Source organism: Canis lupus, chromosome 5 (assembly GCF_003254725.2).
Source record: "Canis lupus dingo isolate Sandy chromosome 5, ASM325472v2, whole genome shotgun sequence".
Lineage (NCBI taxonomy): Eukaryota > Metazoa > Chordata > Mammalia > Carnivora > Canidae > Canis > Canis lupus.
Genome location: NC_064247.1, coordinates 75346591 through 75364567, shown reverse-complemented (window position 1 = coordinate 75364567; position 17977 = coordinate 75346591). Strand labels below are relative to the sequence as shown.

At 43.9% G+C, this 17977-nt stretch overlaps 1 protein-coding gene, 1 long non-coding RNA gene and 1 other non-coding gene across 23 annotated transcripts in view; 1 reads left to right on the top strand and 2 right to left on the bottom strand.

Annotated features, from left to right (window-relative positions):
* ADAT1 (adenosine deaminase tRNA specific 1) overlaps positions 1-17977 on the bottom strand; it is a 44763-nt gene that overhangs the window by 25803 nt on the left and 983 nt on the right. For 13 of the 21 annotated variants that reach the window (XR_003127768.3, XR_003127767.3, XM_025426863.3 and 10 more), the window contains exons 3-9: positions 16472-16660; positions 16115-16183; positions 15124-15178; positions 14538-14668; positions 10960-11563; positions 8427-8572; positions 6763-6862 (exon numbers count right to left, since the gene is read on the bottom strand). Coding sequence is in view for 19 of the 21 variants with exons in the window: in XM_025426863.3 (XP_025282648.1) it covers positions 6763-6862; positions 8427-8572; positions 10960-11563; positions 14538-14668; positions 15124-15178; positions 16115-16183; positions 16472-16660 (1294 nt within the window). In the remaining 2 variants the exon portion in view is untranslated. Of the gene's footprint in view, positions 1-3283; positions 3505-4457; positions 6676-6762; positions 6863-8426; positions 8573-10959; positions 11564-14537; positions 14669-15123; positions 15179-16114; positions 16184-16471; positions 16678-17977 lie in introns of those variants that run through there. The other 8 variants (XM_025426867.3, XM_025426868.3, XM_025426866.3 and 5 more) reach the window with 5 other exon arrangements.
* On the top strand, positions 1365-11563 carry LOC118354714 (uncharacterized). The gene is made up of 3 exons (XR_004815684.2): positions 1365-1627; positions 3097-3302; positions 10837-11563. It is a non-coding gene; the product is annotated as an uncharacterized LOC118354714 (long non-coding RNA).
* LOC112647644 (U4 spliceosomal RNA) lies at positions 10287-10426 on the bottom strand. Its single transcript, XR_003128399.1, has one exon. It is a non-coding gene; the product is annotated as a U4 spliceosomal RNA (small nuclear RNA).

The following is a 17977-nucleotide window of genomic DNA, read 5'->3' as shown; positions in this document are numbered from 1 at the left end:
TAATAGTGATGTGATAATTATATACATCACAAAATGCTCATCACCGTAAGCGCAGTTACTGTTTGTCACCACGCGAAGCTATTACAATATTACTGACGGTATCCCCCATGTGTACTCTTCATGTCCCTGACTTATGATTTTATAACTGGAAGTATTTCTTAATCTCCTTCACCCATTCTCGCCCATCCCTATCCTTCCCTCCCCTCTTCCAACCACTAGTTTATTCTCTGTATTTCTTTTTTTTTTTTTTTTAAGATTTTATTTATTCATGAGAGACACAGAGAGAGAGAGAGAGGCAGAGACACAGGCAGAGAAAGAAGCAGGCTCCATGCAGGGAGCCCGATGTGGGACTCGATCCCGGGTCTCCAGGATCAGGCCCTGGGCTGCAGGCAGATGCTCAATCGCTGAGCCACCCAGGCGTCCCTTTCTCTGTATTTCTGAGTCTGTTTGATCATTTTGGGGAACGGGGCCATGCACGTTTTTGTTCAGAAGTCTAGAGTCTTACAGAGTCAACATTTCCACTGCCTGCATCACCCAGAATCAGCAAAGGGAAAACATAAAAAATAAACTAAGTATCTTGCCCAGATAGTCATGCTTTCTTTTGAAATACTGACAGGTGAGCCCATGAAACTTTTGCTACAGCCCAGGGGCCAATGATGTGCAACTATGAGAGAACATCTGGCTTTATTATGATTATGATTATCATCACATTATTGCATTAATGAAGCATATCAAGGCATTTCATTCACCAAAACATGAAGCCCTAGGGCAACCCTCTCAGGTTCCCCTCTCTCTTTGGGAGCTTTGTACTATTACTTTGCTATTGCTCAATAAACTTTGCTTTGCTGCAAAACGAAAAATAAAAACAAAACAAGAAGACTTAGCAATCAACCATGCCTATCTGGACCTGGAGAAGGGTCCACATAAAAGTTTGTTAAACACATCACTTAAGGTGCCCTAATGGATTCTATCTACCACCAACACTGTGGTGAAATGTCAAGGCCTCAAACGTCACTCTAAGAAGACATCCGTGTTAGTGAGCTAACTTGACACCTGTTCTGTAACTGGTCCTAGCATTCTTCCCTCTGGAGGAACAACAGCATTTTCTCTTGTGAATGTTTTCAGCTGAATGAGTAATGTTAAGGTATTATAGCTATTAAGCTAGAAGGGGGATACTGGGAACCTCTCCTCTGCTAAACAAGGGCTCCCTCCAGAGAAGTACGACCTTTCTCAAGACCTATTAAACAGCAGAACAGAGTGACCACACTAGTAATTTCTCTGTCTACAAGACCTACTCAATAGTAACCGCTCATGTTATCTGTGAAGCACAGAATTCTCCTGGTGGCTGCTGGCCACCACTCTCCCAAGGAGCCTTGGTTCCTTTTAGCAGCAAGAATTGCTCTCTCTCTTTTTAAGACTTTATTTACATCACAGGGAGAGCAAGAGAGCACAAGCAGGGGTAGCTGCAGAAGTAGAGGGAGAAGTAGGCTCCCTGCTGAGCAGGGATCCTGATGTGGGGCTCCATCCCAGGACCCTGGGATCATGATCTGAGCCAAAAGGCAGACACCCAACCGACTGAGCTGTCCAGGTGCCCTGGATTACACTCTTGGATGTTAGGTTCTTCCTGGTGAGTTGGTTAACAACGCTGGTTGGTGGATCAAAGAGCCAGGAAAGCTATACACATGTGTAATTTTTCTTTCTTTTTTAAAATATTTTATTTGAGAGAGAGGGCGAGGCAGAGATGGGGAGGGAGGGGAGGGGAAGGCAGGGGGCAAAGGAGAGAATCCCAAGCAGACTGTACACTGAGTGCAGAGCCCAACTTAGGGCTGGATCTCACGACCTCAAGATCATGACCAGAGCTGAAATCAAGAGTGGACACTTGGGGATCCCTGGGTGGCTCAGCGGTTTGGCACCTGCCTTTGGTCCAGGGTGCGATCCTGGAGTCCTGGGATCGAGTCCCACGTCGGGCTCCCTGCATGGAGCCTGCTTCTCCCTCTGCCTGTGTCTCTGCCTCTCTCTCTCTCTATGTCTATCATGAATAAATAAATAAAATCTTAAAAAAAAAAAAAAAAAAGAGTAGACACTTAACTGACTGAGCCACCCAGGTGCCTCAATAAGTATAATTTCTTAAAGATTACATGGGATCCCTGGGTGGCGTAGCGGTTTAGCGCCTGCCTTTGGACCAGGGCGCGATCCTGGAGACCCGGGATCAAATCCCACGTCGGGCTCCCGGTGCATGGGGCCTGCTTCTCCCTCTGCCTGTGTCTCTGCCTCTCTCTCTCTCTCTCTCTCTCTGTGACTATCATAAATAAATAAAAATTAAAAAAAAAAAAAGATTACATATTTACATTGGTATTCTTAATCTCACCCTATCTTTAACAAACTTAGACACACTTAGGTTTTTTGTTTGTTTTTTAATCCCTCACTCTTCTTTTACAATCCAATGAAGTATGTCATGATCTCTCCAGGATGCTCTGGGATGGGAAAAGGATTTGCCACTTAAGGGAAAAAAGTAAAAACGAAGCTTTTTGAAAAGGAGGGTCCTTTACTTGGTGTTTGTTATTAATGCATTGTGTATAAAAGAACACAAAGACTTAAGTATTTTCTTCTCGTATTCCATTAGAATATAAATGTTTCTAACATCCCACTCTGCATTCATATTCCCCATAATTCTAAAGAAGGTGGTTCCAGGATGCCAGCACTTGGGAATGAACAGTGAGAAAAACTTGTTTTCTCTCCAGCAGAAGAAAATCTGACTCTTTCACACATACTATGAAGCTTCACTGGACAAGTGAAGGGAAAATCAATCTGAACAAGGTGCTTGTGGCAAGTACCCGGCACCACATTTGCCGGCACTTCTCATCACATTCCTGGGGGAAACACAGTTAGTTACCCTTGCTCTACAGTTGGGGAAATGGAGGCTCAGAGAGGTAAAGGAATTTTCCCAAGGTCACACACTAGGGAACCAGGGATGAAACATCAGTCTCCTGAACTGTAAAGCTGCTGCTCTCTTCCCCCATACGCTTCCTCCCTGTACGAGTCTGCCTCTCATCAGAGAGACTTCAAATCATCTATTTCAATATCCTCATTTTACAGATACGAAGGCACAAAGGCCCGGACAGCAACTGGACTTGTCCCAAGTCATGTGGATAACTGGAGACAGAGTGAGCATGGGGACAGGAAGCGCTCCCAAGCAACAGAAAGCACCAGCATACTGGGACCAGCAGGAGAACAGTACTACCGGAATTGGAAAAGAGGATGGTGATTGTGAGCCAGAAAGCAGAGGCAGCTGACCTTTTAAGGTAAAAGAGGGTGTAGATTCCCAGAGAAGAGCATTGAGATCTGAGCAAAGCACAAACTGCAGCTTCAATCAGGTGGGAGGAGCCAGAACGGCTGCTGCTGGCCTGTCACTGCAGGTGGAGCGGGAACTCTGCAGGAAATCTGGTCCCGGTGAAGGCACAACCTGCTCTGTTAACACATTCTGGTCTGTGGCTGAGCTGGTCCCTGAGAGATGCAAACAGTGGTCTGAAGCTAGAAGGCCCTTGGGGAAAAACTGATCCAAAAGCCTCCACCCCTAATTTTGTAAATATCACTCAATTCAACAGCCTAGGGCACCATAAGAAATTGTCTTGAGTCCACAGACTAGGCTATTGGAACCCAGGTTAGTGGTTGCAAAGAATAAAATTTTAAAGTCTAAGAACATGTAAGCTGTTATTGTTGTCTGTGTTGAGGCTGGCAAATAAGCATCAAAAAGAAAGAAATCCACCTGTAAACTTTAATTACAACTTTTTGTGAGGAAATAGTAATGAAATGGAAAAACAACTCAGAGTGAAAAGAACTACAGTTGACCCTTGAATGACATGGGTTTGAATTGCACAGGGTCCACTTACACAAGGGTTTTTTTCCCCAATAAATACAGCATTGTCATTATTAATGTCCTTATAGTTTTCTTAACACTTTCTTTTCTCTAGTTTACTTTATGGTAAGAATACAGCACATAAGCAGGCAACTGGGTAGCTCAGCTGGTTAAGTATCCGACTCTTGATTTACTCTCAGGTCACGATCCAGGGTTGTGAGATGGAGTCCTGTGACGGGCTCCACACTGGGTGTCGAGCCTGCTTAAGATGCTCTCTCCCTCTCCCTTTCTCCCTCCCTCCACTCATGCACATGCATGCCCTCTCTCTTTAAAAAAAAAAAAAAGAAGATAGTATGAAATACATGTTTTTGAACCGTTTGTTACCAGTAAGGCCTCTAGTCAGCAACAGGCTATTAGTGGTTAAGTTTTTGAGAAATCAAGTCATACATGGATTTTCAAATGCAAGGGGTGTCAGTGCCCCTAAACTCACCCATTGTTCAGGGGTTAACTGTACCTGTAAATGATGGGATTCTACAACAGTCACTCAGTGGCAGCTCAATCCACCTGAGATGTAAATACCTTTGGTGGAGAGGTCATTCCCCTGAAACCCCTCCCACCCTCAGGCTATTGAAAACTACTAAGAGAAAAAAGCAGAGTGGCATCTCTGAACATTCAGAAAAAAAAAGATCAGTAAGGCAGATGCATGAACCTTCAAACACACAGGGAGTCTCATGTCCAGCAGACTATATGCTCTACATTTCAGTAAAAGCCAATTTGAAGATGACAAGTCTTGCTTTCATGGTTCCCCTTTTGCCAGTCCAATCACTGTCAAGCTTCATAAATGATTCTTGGATTCCAACCTTGACCCATGAAACCAGAATTCCTAATGGTAAAGCCCAAGAAAGTGTTCTTTTCAAAATCTTCCAGGGGAAAGAACAGTCTTTCCAAAAAAATGGTGGCAGGGCAGCTGGGTATCTCCATGCAAAAGAATGAAATTGGACCCCTACCTCACACCTTATAGAGAAATTAATTCAATTGGGTCAAAATCATAAACCTGAGAGCTAAAACTATAAAACTGAAGGCACCTGGGTGGCTCAGTCAGTTAAGCGTCTGCCTTTGGCTTAGGTCATGATCCTGAGATCCTGCAACAGAGTGCATTATCAGGCTCCCTATCAGCAGTTAAGTCTGCTTCTCCCTCTCCCTCTGCTTATGTTCTCTGTCTTGAATAAATAAGATCTTAAGAAAAAAAAAAACTATAAAACTATGAGAAGAAAACAAAGCAAATCTATTTGATGTTGAATCAGGCAATGGTTTTTTTACCTGTGACACAAAAAGCACAAACCACCAAAGAAAAATATAGATAAAACAGACTTCAAGAAAATTTAAAACTTTTGTGCCATAAAGGATACTTTCAAAAAGTGAAAAGACAATCCACAGAACTGCAGGAAATATGTTTAAATACATATGTGATAAAAGACTATCCATTTTATATAAAGAAATCCTTCAATTCAACAATAAAGATAAAGACACCAAGTTTAAAAATGGGCAAAGGATAAGAATAGATACTTCTCCGAAGAAGATAGACAAATGGCTAATAAGTATATGAAAAAATGCCCAACATCAAAAGAAGCTTGAACAATTATTAGGGAATAGCACATCAAAACTACAGTGAGGGACGCCTAGGTGGCTCAGCAGTTGAGTGTTTGCCTTCAGCTCAGGGTGTGATCCAGGGGTCCTGGGATTGTGCCCTGCATCAGGCTCCCGGAGGGGAGCCTGTTTCTCCCTCTGTCTGTGCTTCTGCCTGTCTGTAACTCTCATGAATAAATAAAATCTTAAAAAACAAACAAACAAACAGGGCAGCCCTGGTGGCGCAGTGGTTTAGTGCCGCCTACAGCCCAGGGTGTGATCCTGGAGACCCAGGATGGAGTCCCACATTGGGCTCCCTGCATGGAGCCCGCTTCTCCCTCTGTCTCTCTCTCTCTGTTGTCTCTAGGAATAAATAAATAAATAAATCTTAAAAAAAAAAAAAAAAACCCACAATGAGATAGCACTTCATACCCACTAGAATGGCTACAATAAAAAAGACAGACAATAACGAATGTGGTAAAAAATGTAGGGTAACTGAGTCTCATAAATCCCTAGTAGGAGTTTAAAATGGTGCAGCTGCTATAGAAAACTGTTTGGCAGTTCCTCAAAAAAGCAAAAAACCCCCAAGGTCATTATATGACTCAGCAATTCCACACTAAGGTATACCCAAGAGAATTTAAAACATGTCCACCGGATATCTCATGATAAAATGTTTGCAGCAGCAGCATTCCTAATAGCACAAAAGTGAAATAACCCAAATGTCCATTGATGGAAGAATGGATAAACAGAAAGTGGTTAGATCGATACAACGGTATACAGGTTACCATTACGTGTTACAACATGGATGAGCCTTGAAAACCTTATGCTAAGTAAGCATACTTTATGCTAAGTAAATTAAGCCACATATCGTATGATTTCATGCAGTGAAATGTCTAGAATGGATAAATACAATGACAGAAAGTAAATTCGTGGACGTCAGGGGCTGAAGTCAGGCATGGGACTGACTGCTCACAGGTGCAGGGTTTCTTTTTTTTTTTTTTTTTAATTTTTATTTATTTATGATAGTCACAGAGAGAGAGAGAGAGGCGCAGAGACAGAGGCAGAGGGAGAAGCAGGCTCCATGCACCGGGAGCCCGACGTGGGATTCGATCCCGAGTCTCCAGGATCGCACCCTGGGCCAAAGGCAGGCACCAAACCGCTGCGCCACCCAGGGATCCCTGCAGGGTTTCTTTCTGGGGTGATGAAGATGTTCCGGAATTACATAGTGGTAAAAGGTGCCTGCACAACCACTATCTCCCTTCTGCCCCAATATGCTGTACCTGGCCTGAAGGCACCGGATTCCTTTCTTTGTTGTTCCCTGCGGAAAACCATTGGCAGTGACATCCAGTGGCTGCTCAGGAACTGCACTCCAACTGATGGCTATGAAGAGACAAGATTCTGAGGTTAAAACTGTTCAGTTTCTTGTGAATGTCAGAAGTGTTTCCCCAAAAATATTTCCCTCTTTGCAGACCCATGGGAGCTAGATAGGACATCGGAGTCAATGGCTGCCACTCTGATGCTTGGCCTCCATAGTACAGTAATATAAAGAAGAGGTTCATTATTCATCATTATTCATTCTTAACAACTCATAAATTCTTAACAACTCATAAATTCTTAACAACTAAGAATTTATTATATGGTGGACATACAGTCAATGCATGAAATAGGATTTCCCATTTAATCCTCATAAGAAAATATTTTTTTCATCATAAGCCTACTCTTATAAACCATCTATTTCATCCCTCCCCGCTGGTAGCCATCAGTTTGTTCTCTAGAGTTAAGAGTCTGTTTTTTTGGTTTGTGTGTTTTTTTTTTCTTTGTTCATTTGTTTTGTTCCTAAATTCCATGAGTGAGATCATATGTTGTTTCTTTGACTTATTTTGCTTAGCATAATACACTCTAGCTGCATCCATGTTATTCCAAATGGCAATATTTCATTTTCTTTTATGGCTGAGTAGTATTTCATTTTATCTGTTGATCAATCTGTATATCTATCTCACATCTTCTTTATCCATTCATCACTTGATGGACACTTGGGCTGCTTTCATAGCTTGGCTATTGTAAATAATACTGCAAAAAACACAGTAGTGCATGTAACTCTGAATTAATGTTTTTGTACTTTTAGTGTAAATACCTCGTAGTGTGAATACTGGAGCACAGAGTAGTTTTAATTTTTCGAGGAACTTCCATACTGTTTTCCACAGTGGCTGAACCAGTTTGCATTCCCACCAACAACAGTATAAGGAGGTTCCTTTTTCTCCACCTCCTTGCCAACAGTTGTTTCTTGTGTTAACTGTAGCCATTCTGATAGGTGAGGAGATATGTCATTATGGTTTTGATTTGCAATTGCCCTGATGACGAGTGATGTCGAGAATCTTTTCATGTGTCTGTTGGCCATCTGGATGTCTTCTTTGAAGAAACATTTATTCATGTCTTCTGTCCATTTTATTAATTGGATTTTTAAAAAATAGCCTATAATTTACCAAGAAAGCTAGAGTAGATTTTTTTTTTTTAAGATTTTGTTTATTCATTTATTCATGAGAGACAGAGAGGCAGAGACATAGGCAGAAGGAGAAGCAGGCTTCCTGCAGGGAGCCTGATGCGGGACTCAATCCTAGGACCCTGGATCATGATCTGAGCCAAAGGCAGATGTTCAACCACTGAGCCACCCAGGTGGCCCTATTAATAAGATTAGTTGTTAAGAAATGATATTTCTTCTGTATCTTCTCTGAAGATAAAGAACCCGAGGCTAAGACAGGGTAAGTAGGTTGCCCAGGGTCAGGCACAGTATGAACTGGACCCAGTATAGATGTGTCCCAAGCTGGCACTACTGACCACTCTGGTAATAGGTGGCCTTCCAAGCTGCATGGATGTAGCCCCTTCCAGGCCACTCCACAGCCTGGGGCAAAGTTATTCTGGGGCAAGTGGAACGCGGATACCTTACCTGCGCCACAAGGAACAAGTCTGCCTGGGCTGTCAGCTCTTTTTGCCTGCACGGTGCAGCGGCTGTGTTCAAATAGTAAGCCTGACTGCTGTATTTTCACTTCTTGAACTCCAAAGCCTTTGGGGAGAGCTGAGACGTTCTGACACCTAAATGTGAAGGAAAATGCACTCAGTTTTGGGATGCTCCTGGAGAAAGACAGTGTCTAGGCCCATGGACCATTTCAGCACCCCTGTGTCTCGGTGAGAGTATGTGACCAAACAGTATCTAGAGCATGTGAACCTTCTGGCCGGAGGGAGATCCCTTCCTATCGCTCTGAAGTGAAAACAAGCTGAGTCCCCACCCTCAGTGACGGCAGGGACACTAAACTCCAGCCCTGGCACTGGCTTTCAAAGATTTCAAACCCTTAAACAGAAATATTAATTTGTTGGCATCTGCTCCCTAAGGCATCCTCCAAACACACTAGAAACCAAAACTGTCCTATAATATAAAAGCTTTGTTTTCCCCTCTTGAGTCTTTCACACAATCTAGATGCCAACATGAGGCTGCTCTGGAACTAAGCAGACAGCAGCTTTAAAGTCTCAGAATAGAGAAAGTATGGAAAACACAGAGACTGTCTCAGGCATAGTGCCTAGGATGCTTTTGTTTAAAACATCTTATTATATAAGACATAGTTTGTATACCATAAAACTCATCCATTTTAAACATAGAATTCATGGGGTTTTTTGTTTTTAGTATATTCACGGAATTGTGCCACTGTTGCCACAACCTAAGTTTCTAACATTTCATTCCCAACAGGAAACCCCACACCCATCAGCGGTCACTCCCCATGCCCTTCTCCAGCACTTACTAATTAATCTACTTCCGGATTTGCCCATTTTGGAAGTTTCACTTCATGAAATCATACACTCTGTGGCCCCTCTCACTTAGCATAAAGCTTTCAAGGCTCATCCATGTCATAGCATGTAACTGGCCTTCACTCTGTTTCGTGGCTGACGATCCACTGTAACAGTCTACTACCTTTTGTTTATCCATGCACATCCGGGCTCTTTCAGTTTGTGGCTATTATGACTGGTACTGCTATGAACATTCATGTCCAAATTTTTTTTTTTTAATAAAGATTTTATTTATTTATTCATGAGAGACACAGAGAGAGAGAAAAAGAGAGAGAGAGAGAGAGAGAGAGAGGCAGAGACACAGGCAGAGGGAGAAGCAGGCATCATGCAGGGAGCCTGACATGGGACTCAATCCTAGGTCTCCAGGATCAGGCCCTGGGCTGAAGGCAGCACTAAACCGCTGAGCCACCTGGGCTGCCTTCATGTCCAAGTTTTGATGTGGATGTGTGTTTTTATTTCTCCTGGGTATGTACCCACCTAGGAGTGGAATGAGTGCGTCTGTTCCCAGGACTCGGCCTCGGGAGCAGCACATCTGACATGACAGGCCTCTCCTGGCCATGGCCTCACCCTGCCCTCAGTTACCTAGCCTTAACTTGGCCTGGCTGCCCTTCTTGAGGGAGACTACACTTGAATGATCATCTTTTTTGTCTTTTATCTTTTAAAAGATTAACATTGCTGTTCATGTTTTTTTAAAAATCATGGTAGCAATATATATGTGCACAGCAGAAAAACGAGAAAGGAGAATAATCACAGGGCAGCCCCAGTGGCTTAGTGGTTTAGCACTGCCTTCAGCCGGGGGTGTGATCCTGGAGATCCAGGATCGAGCCTCACGTCAGGCTCCCTGCATGGAGCCTGCTTCTCCCTCTGCCTGTCTCTGCCTCTCTCTCTCTCTCTCTCTCTCTGTCTCTCATGAATAAATAAATAAAATCTTAAAAAAAAAAAGAGTAATCACAAACAGAAAAAAAACACTCAGAGAAGTGATCATATTAATACTGTGGTGTATATTCTCCCACAACTTTTTTTTCATCTGCATATGTAATTTTCAATTAGCAATAATCGTGCCTCGGATAACCCTCACTGGCTACAATACTGCTACTGCGCAGAGCTTCATCTGCATATGTACTTTAAGACCAAATGAACTCATTGTATCTTTTAACCTGCTCTTTAAAATTATGAGCCTCGGGCAGCCTGGGTGGCTCAGTGGTTTGGCACCACCTTCAGCCCAGGGCCTGATCCTGGAGATCCAGGATCGAGTCCCATGTCAGGCTTCCTGCATGGAACCTACTTCTCCCTGTGTCTATGTCTCTGCCTCTCTCTGTGTCTCTCATGAATAAATAAAATCTTTAAAATAAATAAATAAAATTATGAGCCTCTTTCCCGGTCAAATATTCATCAGTAGTAGTTTTAACAAAAATCACTTAATCTATGGCTGGCCATTTCACTGGTTTCCTTTTCTTTCTTAAAAATGACTACACGCAAAGCTAAATGTTTGAGGACTTTCTTAATCATTTCCTTAGGATGAATTCCTAGCAATGGAACCGCTGGATCAAGACGTATGGACATTTTAAAGGCTCTTTGGACATACTCTCACACTGCTTCTTGGAAAGACCGTTCCAGCTGACACCTCCCTCCCTGCTCACCTCCCAGTCAGAGCTCTCTGCATGGCTTCCTGGCTATATGGGCATCTCCCAATCACTACGGCTGACAGGTAGATGGGCTTTTCCAGAAGGTGCATCAACAGTGCCCCTTGGCATCCGAGGACATTCCACCGTGCCAGCTTGTCACTGCAGGACATGGAGCAAGTCCTGTCTCCCCGGCCTGGCTTCACTCGGAGCAGTCCCACCTGGTGATACGCAGCACCAGGCTTCCCCGAGTCTCCTGCTTCTCCAGGCACGCACTTAGCTCCAGTTCTATAAACATCCACCACTTTGGCACCACTGGGGGCCATTCCAGTGACAGTGGCCAGTTCCTGTGTGGTGAGATTAGAGCCACTGATACTTGGTGGGATTGGGCCACTCTCCTGATTGCCAAAACTCTGATGGTGACCCACACCATCAGGAATTCCAGGCTCAAGCCTCATCTTTTTGGTCACAGGACTACCCAGATCTTCACATTTCTTTTTATTTTCAGGAGCTTCCAGGTTACCATCGGCTTCTACTGATGGGTTATTGGCCCAATCTCTACTGACAGGACAACAGGGCTGATCTTCAAACTCAAGCATTGGAATGATGGAGGCATCCCCACCTGCAGGAGAAGGAAGCCCTTAAAAACCAGTGGTTCTCAAAACCTCTCTCTCCACAACACCAGTGGACCAGCCACATCAATGTCCCTTGGGAACTTGTTAGAATGCAAATTCTTAGAACCCACAGTGAAGTCTGCTGAATCAGAAACTCTAGAGGTGGTACCAAGCAGTGTGTTTTAACAAGCTCTCCAGGTCATTCTGATGAGAGGAGAACCACTGTCTTAACCAGAATTTAATTATATTTTCCCAGATGACCTGAGATGAATTAGGAAGACTTGCCCAAATTTCCCAAGTAAGAATCCTTTGCAGCTCTGTCCTACCTAGACCCAATGAGTTAGAAATTCTGGGGTGGAAGAATCTGGAACACAGAATACTTTAATAAGATCCCAGGTAATTCTCATCACAGGAAGTTTTGGAAATACTAATTTAGACCAGGATTTGTCAACTTTCATAGTACTGACATTTTGGGGCAGATAATTCTTTGCTGTTGGGGCTATCCTTTACGTTACAGGATGGCTAGCAGCTTCTCAGTCTCTACCTACTAGATACCAATAGCAACCCTCAGTCTGACCATCAGAGTGTCCCCAGAGGTTGCTAAATTTCCCCCGAGAAGCAAAACTCTCCTGAGTTGAGAACCCTTGGTTTATAAAGAGCATGGTTTCCCAAGAACATTTTGTGGAATGTTACCCCATAAAATGCTTTGTAAACAAAAGTGGGAGGTTGATTTCATGGTTAAATATGTTTGGTGGGATGCCCGGATGGCTCAGTGGCTGGGCGTCTGCCTTTGGCCTGGGGCGTGATCCTGGAGTCCCAGGATCGAGTCCCGTGTCGGGCTCCCTGTATGGAGCCTGCTTCTCCCTCTGCCTGTGTCTCTGTCTCTCTCTCTCTCTCTCTCTCTCTCGTGAATTAAAAAAAAAAAAAAGTTAAAAAACATATGTTTGGCAAAAACGTTCATAATTCCCCCATCTTGGAGATTTATGTGCATATCCTCACAGTACAGACTGCAGTGAATTACACAAATGGTATTTCCCTGTGCTGGGTTAGAGCTTTCTGACCTTTGTCCTCAAACAGAAGCAAAGAAAACCAGAGATTGGTAAAAAGCACAGCCTCTCCTTGAGAAGAGCTACTTCTTCAAACACTAATCTAATGTGTGTTTTTTCTAAAGTGTGTAAATAATACATCTGTAGCCTTTATAACCTAAGAGTGGGAAAGGCAGGAGATGCAGAAGTGGGCGTGTTGCCAGAGAGGCTGGCTGGCGGGCTTCCAGAGACCTCACAAGGTGACAGAGACTTTGGAGAATTGACTGGGGCCCACTTCCCATTCTGAAAGGCTTGGAGATTTGATCTAGACAGTTTGATGCCTAAACTCGAGAGGCTGACTCATGCTAATAAAACTCACAAGTAAGGGTCTGAAATAGCTAACTCAGGCACCAAGTTATCAATTAGCAATGACAAATAAATGCAAAGGGAGCCAGTCACATTTTCCAGGTAGTGTTCTTTCATCCTGAGACAAACCATGGGTGGACATCATATTTTAAAAGATTATCCATTAGCCCAGAGCAGTTAGATCAGTGGTTCTAGATTTTGATTTCACAGATCACTAAAATTTCCAGAAGATTTTAAGATCAACAGAGGGTGGTCAATTTTGTATTCCATCAAGGAAGAATGTTAAAAATCCTAATTACCACGATTTATTTCTTTTTTCCTAGTTACCACTACTTAAAATAAAAAGATAAAAGTCTCATATTCTTTACATGGAAAGAAATTAGCTTTCTGAAAAACTCACTACAGTCCTGATTTTCCCCATCTGGCTATGGACCAGCCTGTGGACCACTGATTTATGTGGTCTCATTAGGCTGTCGGGCTAGCTGTGATCTGCAGATGCCTCTCTCCACAATCATGCTACGCCTGCCACCTGATCAGCCAAGCCCGGGTTACTCAAAGTGTGGTCCACAGGCCAACACCACTGGCATCAGGGGGACTTGGTTAGAAACGCAGAATGTTAGCCTTCATCCCAGACCCAATGAATCTGAATCTACATTTTATTAAGATCTGTGGGTGATTCATATGCAAATTACAGTTTGAGAAGCACCAAAATAGGAAACATCATTTAGTTCTTGGACCAGGGCATCCACTATTAGCACAGATGAGCCCTATCTACCTCTGTATGTCATTTTTCTGGCCTTTAACTCAACCAGTTTTTTTCTGATGGACTCATTTTTCCTTAAGCTGTATTATATTTCTGATTTGAATTATGACCAAGTCTTGACAGCTATTGTCTCTTTAGAGTGAGCATGTATACCTGCTCTTGTGTTAGTTGCATGTGTTTTAGAGTTTAATGTTTAGAGGTCAGTATTATATTCTTACTTCAAAGGTTTAAGGGTGATGAAAATTTACTGCCATCCTTGAGTTGCTGTCTATGAAGAGTAGAAATTATTCTCAATTTTCAAGACAAAAACCAGTGATCACCCTTAGGCTATCTCTGGTCTTCCTGCCTAACACAACCACAGCACTGAACATCCCCACATAATTCACTGAAATTTAACTTAACTAATCATAACTGTCTACATTCCCTAAGGGCTCTATAAGGCTAAACAAGGAACTGGTCTTACTCACTGTTACATATCCAGTATGTCATACTGTGTCTGACACGCAGTGGAAAATAACTGTTGAATGAAGCATGAATAGAATGACTTTCAGGATAAATCACTACAGAACTTGGGGCTTTGGACTTCTCAGCCCTATGGCTGGTTTCAGACCTTATGGGGTTTCAGCTTGAAGCTTCCCAATCCTGACTGGGAACTGAGAACCAACAGTCTTTCCTTGGTAGAGAAGTGATCAGGAACAGTGGCCTATTCAGTCCCCTGCTTATAGCTACACTGTAGCCAGAAGAGCTTTTCGAGAAATGTATCTACAGATAAGAGGACACAAGGAAGTAGACAATGCAACATTAATCCTAAGACTGAAATATACTTACAGGGTGTATGGCTGGAGAAAAACACAAACAAGAGGTCTGGTCTGAGTTTCCACAGCCCTCTCTGAGTGCCAGGGACAAAGATGCTATCCTCCTTCAGGGCGGCTGCCAAGTGGAGCTGGTAGTGAAGGTATCTATTGAGGAGCAAGATGTTATCAGAATGAACAACCAGTCTCTGTGGTGAGGGGAAAGACTCTGGCTGGTTGATTACTAACAAAGAAAGAGTTGCCGTAGATAGACGGGACTGGCAGTGATTTGGAATTATGGCAATGATCTAGACTAGTGATTCTCAAAGTGTGGCCCCTGAACCAGCAGCACCAGCATCATCTGGAATTCATCAGAAATGTAACTTCTTAGGTTCCACCCCAGACCTGCTGAGGCGGAAACTCTAGGGGTGGGCCTAGAAATCTGGGTTTTCACAAATGTAGGTAATTCTGCCACACACCAGGCATGAGAACCACTGTCAAGTGCTGTTCAAAGTGTAGCTCACAGACTGACATTATCAGTATTACTTGAGAGCTTATTAGGAATGCAAGTTCTGGGGCCCCCACGACTAGCTAAGTCAGATTCTCTGGGGATGTGCCTTTACCTTTGGAAACTCCTTCTGGCTATGACCTCGGCATGGCTATCATTGAGGATGTCTCCTGCGGCAAAGACAGGACACTAGTGAAGACATACAGAACCTGGAGAGGCCCTGTTTCCTAGAAGCTGAACATGGTGGACTCCCCCAGCAGCCAGGATGGGCATGTAGCTCCTGGAGGGCTCTGTTAGGAAGTACTACAATCAATGATGACAATGCAGGGTTTCTTCAAATCAGCACTACTAACATTTTGGGTTAAAAAGTTCTTTGCTGTGAGGCTCTGTCCTGTGGAAGGTAGGATGTTTAGTAGCATTCCTGGCCTCTACCACCAGAGGCAGGTAGCATAGCGTCCCCTTCTCCTGAGCTATGACAACTAAAAATGTCTCCCACCACTGCTGAATGTTTCCTGGGGGACAAAATCTCCCCATAGCTGAGAACTACTCATTTATAGGAACATATCTGGAGAACAGGGGTCCAAGTCTTTTGTACCCTGATATCACCCTTGAACTCGTGGTGATATGATTCCATCAAATTCAACCCATAGAGGTCCTGGAATGCAGGAGGCAAGGCTAAGAAAACGGGGAAAGCAAACCTGAGAAAGAATCTAACTAGAAGCAGAAGGTGAAGATACCAGATCTCTAGGGGATTTCCATATTCTTTTCGGTGCCCAAACCTTCATCTAATTAAAGATTGCTTTCTGGGGGACGTCAGACATAATGAGGAACAGCCACGTCCAGGGAACTTTTGGTTTGAGCATGAAAATACTGGCCAACTTTCAAACTATGCAGAAGGCATGTTCCTGGCAGCCTCTGCTTCCACAGTTTATTCTGATTCTTAAAATGAGTTCTGTCCTTCCAACTAGACTGTGACAGTCAATGGGAATGGAAATGTCAGCCACTTCAGTGATGTGGCCCCTTTACTGGGGACAGGAGAGGACAAAATGCAGGGTGGTTTCCAAAGCTCCCTCAACAGGTATTGTTTAGACCCCACCCGAGCTTACCGCTCTTCCTCATTTTGGACTGGCCTATGCATTTCGTTCCTGTTCCCATTGAGACAACTTCCTTTGTCACTGAGAGGAAAAGAAATGAATCATTAAGCGAGCTCTCCTAACGTGAATGGTCCCCCGCCCTCAAGTTTCATGTGTGCACACCCCTCCAGAGCATTCCTATAGGATGACCTATCCAGGCCTGTGGTTCCCACAGTGCCACCTCCCACAAGTACTGCGCCACCTGGTGGAGAGCAGGGGAACACGCCACTACTGCAGTGGACACCAGCCAGGACTGTTGCCTGCACGGCCACGGATAATCCGATCATCTCTGATGTGGACATGGAGTATTCAGAGGTGAAGAGGCCTCACCTTGTGTTGGTCTGTTACTGCCACCACAGGCCCGGTCAGCTACAAGTTGTACCTTCACCACTGCGGCCAGTAACGTCCACTCACGGTTGGGCTCGGGCTTCCCCTTCTTGGGCAGCCTGGTCCCATAGTGTTCGTAACACAGCCGTGCAATCTCATCTGCGGTCCACATGGTCTGAGTCAGTGCTGGGCCTGATCAGAACCCACAACTATCAGAAGTACAGAAAGGAGAACCAGAGCAAGATGCTACAACTTGCCTAGGTGCTTTGACAGGCTTTCAGGGTAACCCAACCGCATATACTGAAGTTTCTCCATCTGGAACTCTTTGGGTCATTTTCTTCTATTACTTCCCTGTTCACCCCGCACCTTTTTAAGTAAGCTCCACACCCAGTGTGGAGCCTAACTGCAGGCCCTGAACTCCCGGCCCTGAGATCAAGACCTGAACTGAGATCAAGAGTCAGATTCTTAACCCACTGAGCCACCCAGGTGCCCCTTCCCTTTTCATTTTTGATTTCTTTTTAAGATTTTATTTATTTATTCATGAAAGACAGACATAGGTGAGGGAGAAGCAGGCTGCCTGCAGGGAGCTTGATGTGGAACTCGATCCCAGGACTTGGGATCATGACCTGAAGCGAAGGTGGACTCAACCACTGAGCCACCTAGGCGTCCCATGCCTCATCAAACACTATAGGAGAAATTAAAGAGTTGTTTTCTTGACAGGGGCCTCTGAAGATTTCTTAGAGGGAGATAGTCAATCTGGGCGGTGAGGAGGAAGTCAGAAAAGAGAAAAACAACTCTTTAATTATGGGATTAATAATTAATATCGGGATTAATATTCCAAAAAGGAACATTTTATGTTCCTGATTGTCTTGAGGTCCTTGGGGAGCAAGGGGGGGTGGGGCGGATTGTAATGGCAATGTAAAGCCATGAATTAAAAAACCATTAAGCAGGTCAGACCTGAGAGGATGCTTGCTAGACACTCCTCTACTCTTGACTCTATGCTCCCTCAATGATTTCATTTGGACTCATATGTATGAGAAGCTTCTTAACAGAAAATGAGATCCTATGGTGACAGATACAGCTAAGAATTAAAACAAAAAGGCATTACTGAGTCCCAATGCATGTAGCTTCTGAAAAATATTTCTACAATGAGCCTTCAGCACCGGGTTAAATGAATTAAACCAGGAGGCCATTAGACTGATGTGGCTCTAATGCTGTGGTGGCCTCTTAAGCAAACCATGATCTAGGTCTGTAGGTGTCTCTAGGTTAGAAAGGACAACACTAAGCATAACCAAGCACAAAGCGCCACCTAGGCTTTAAACTATTGCCAATCAAGTAGTTCCCTTTCTTGTGGCACTTTATAAAGTCTCTCCCCTAGCTCTGATCTGCAGTGTTCCTATTCACTTTTGGTTTGGTGCTGCCTAACTGGAATTGATTTTTGCCCCCTCCCCCCACTCTCAACCTTCAAAATTTTAATGTGCCTCAGTTTATCTTTTAAGAATTCCAATG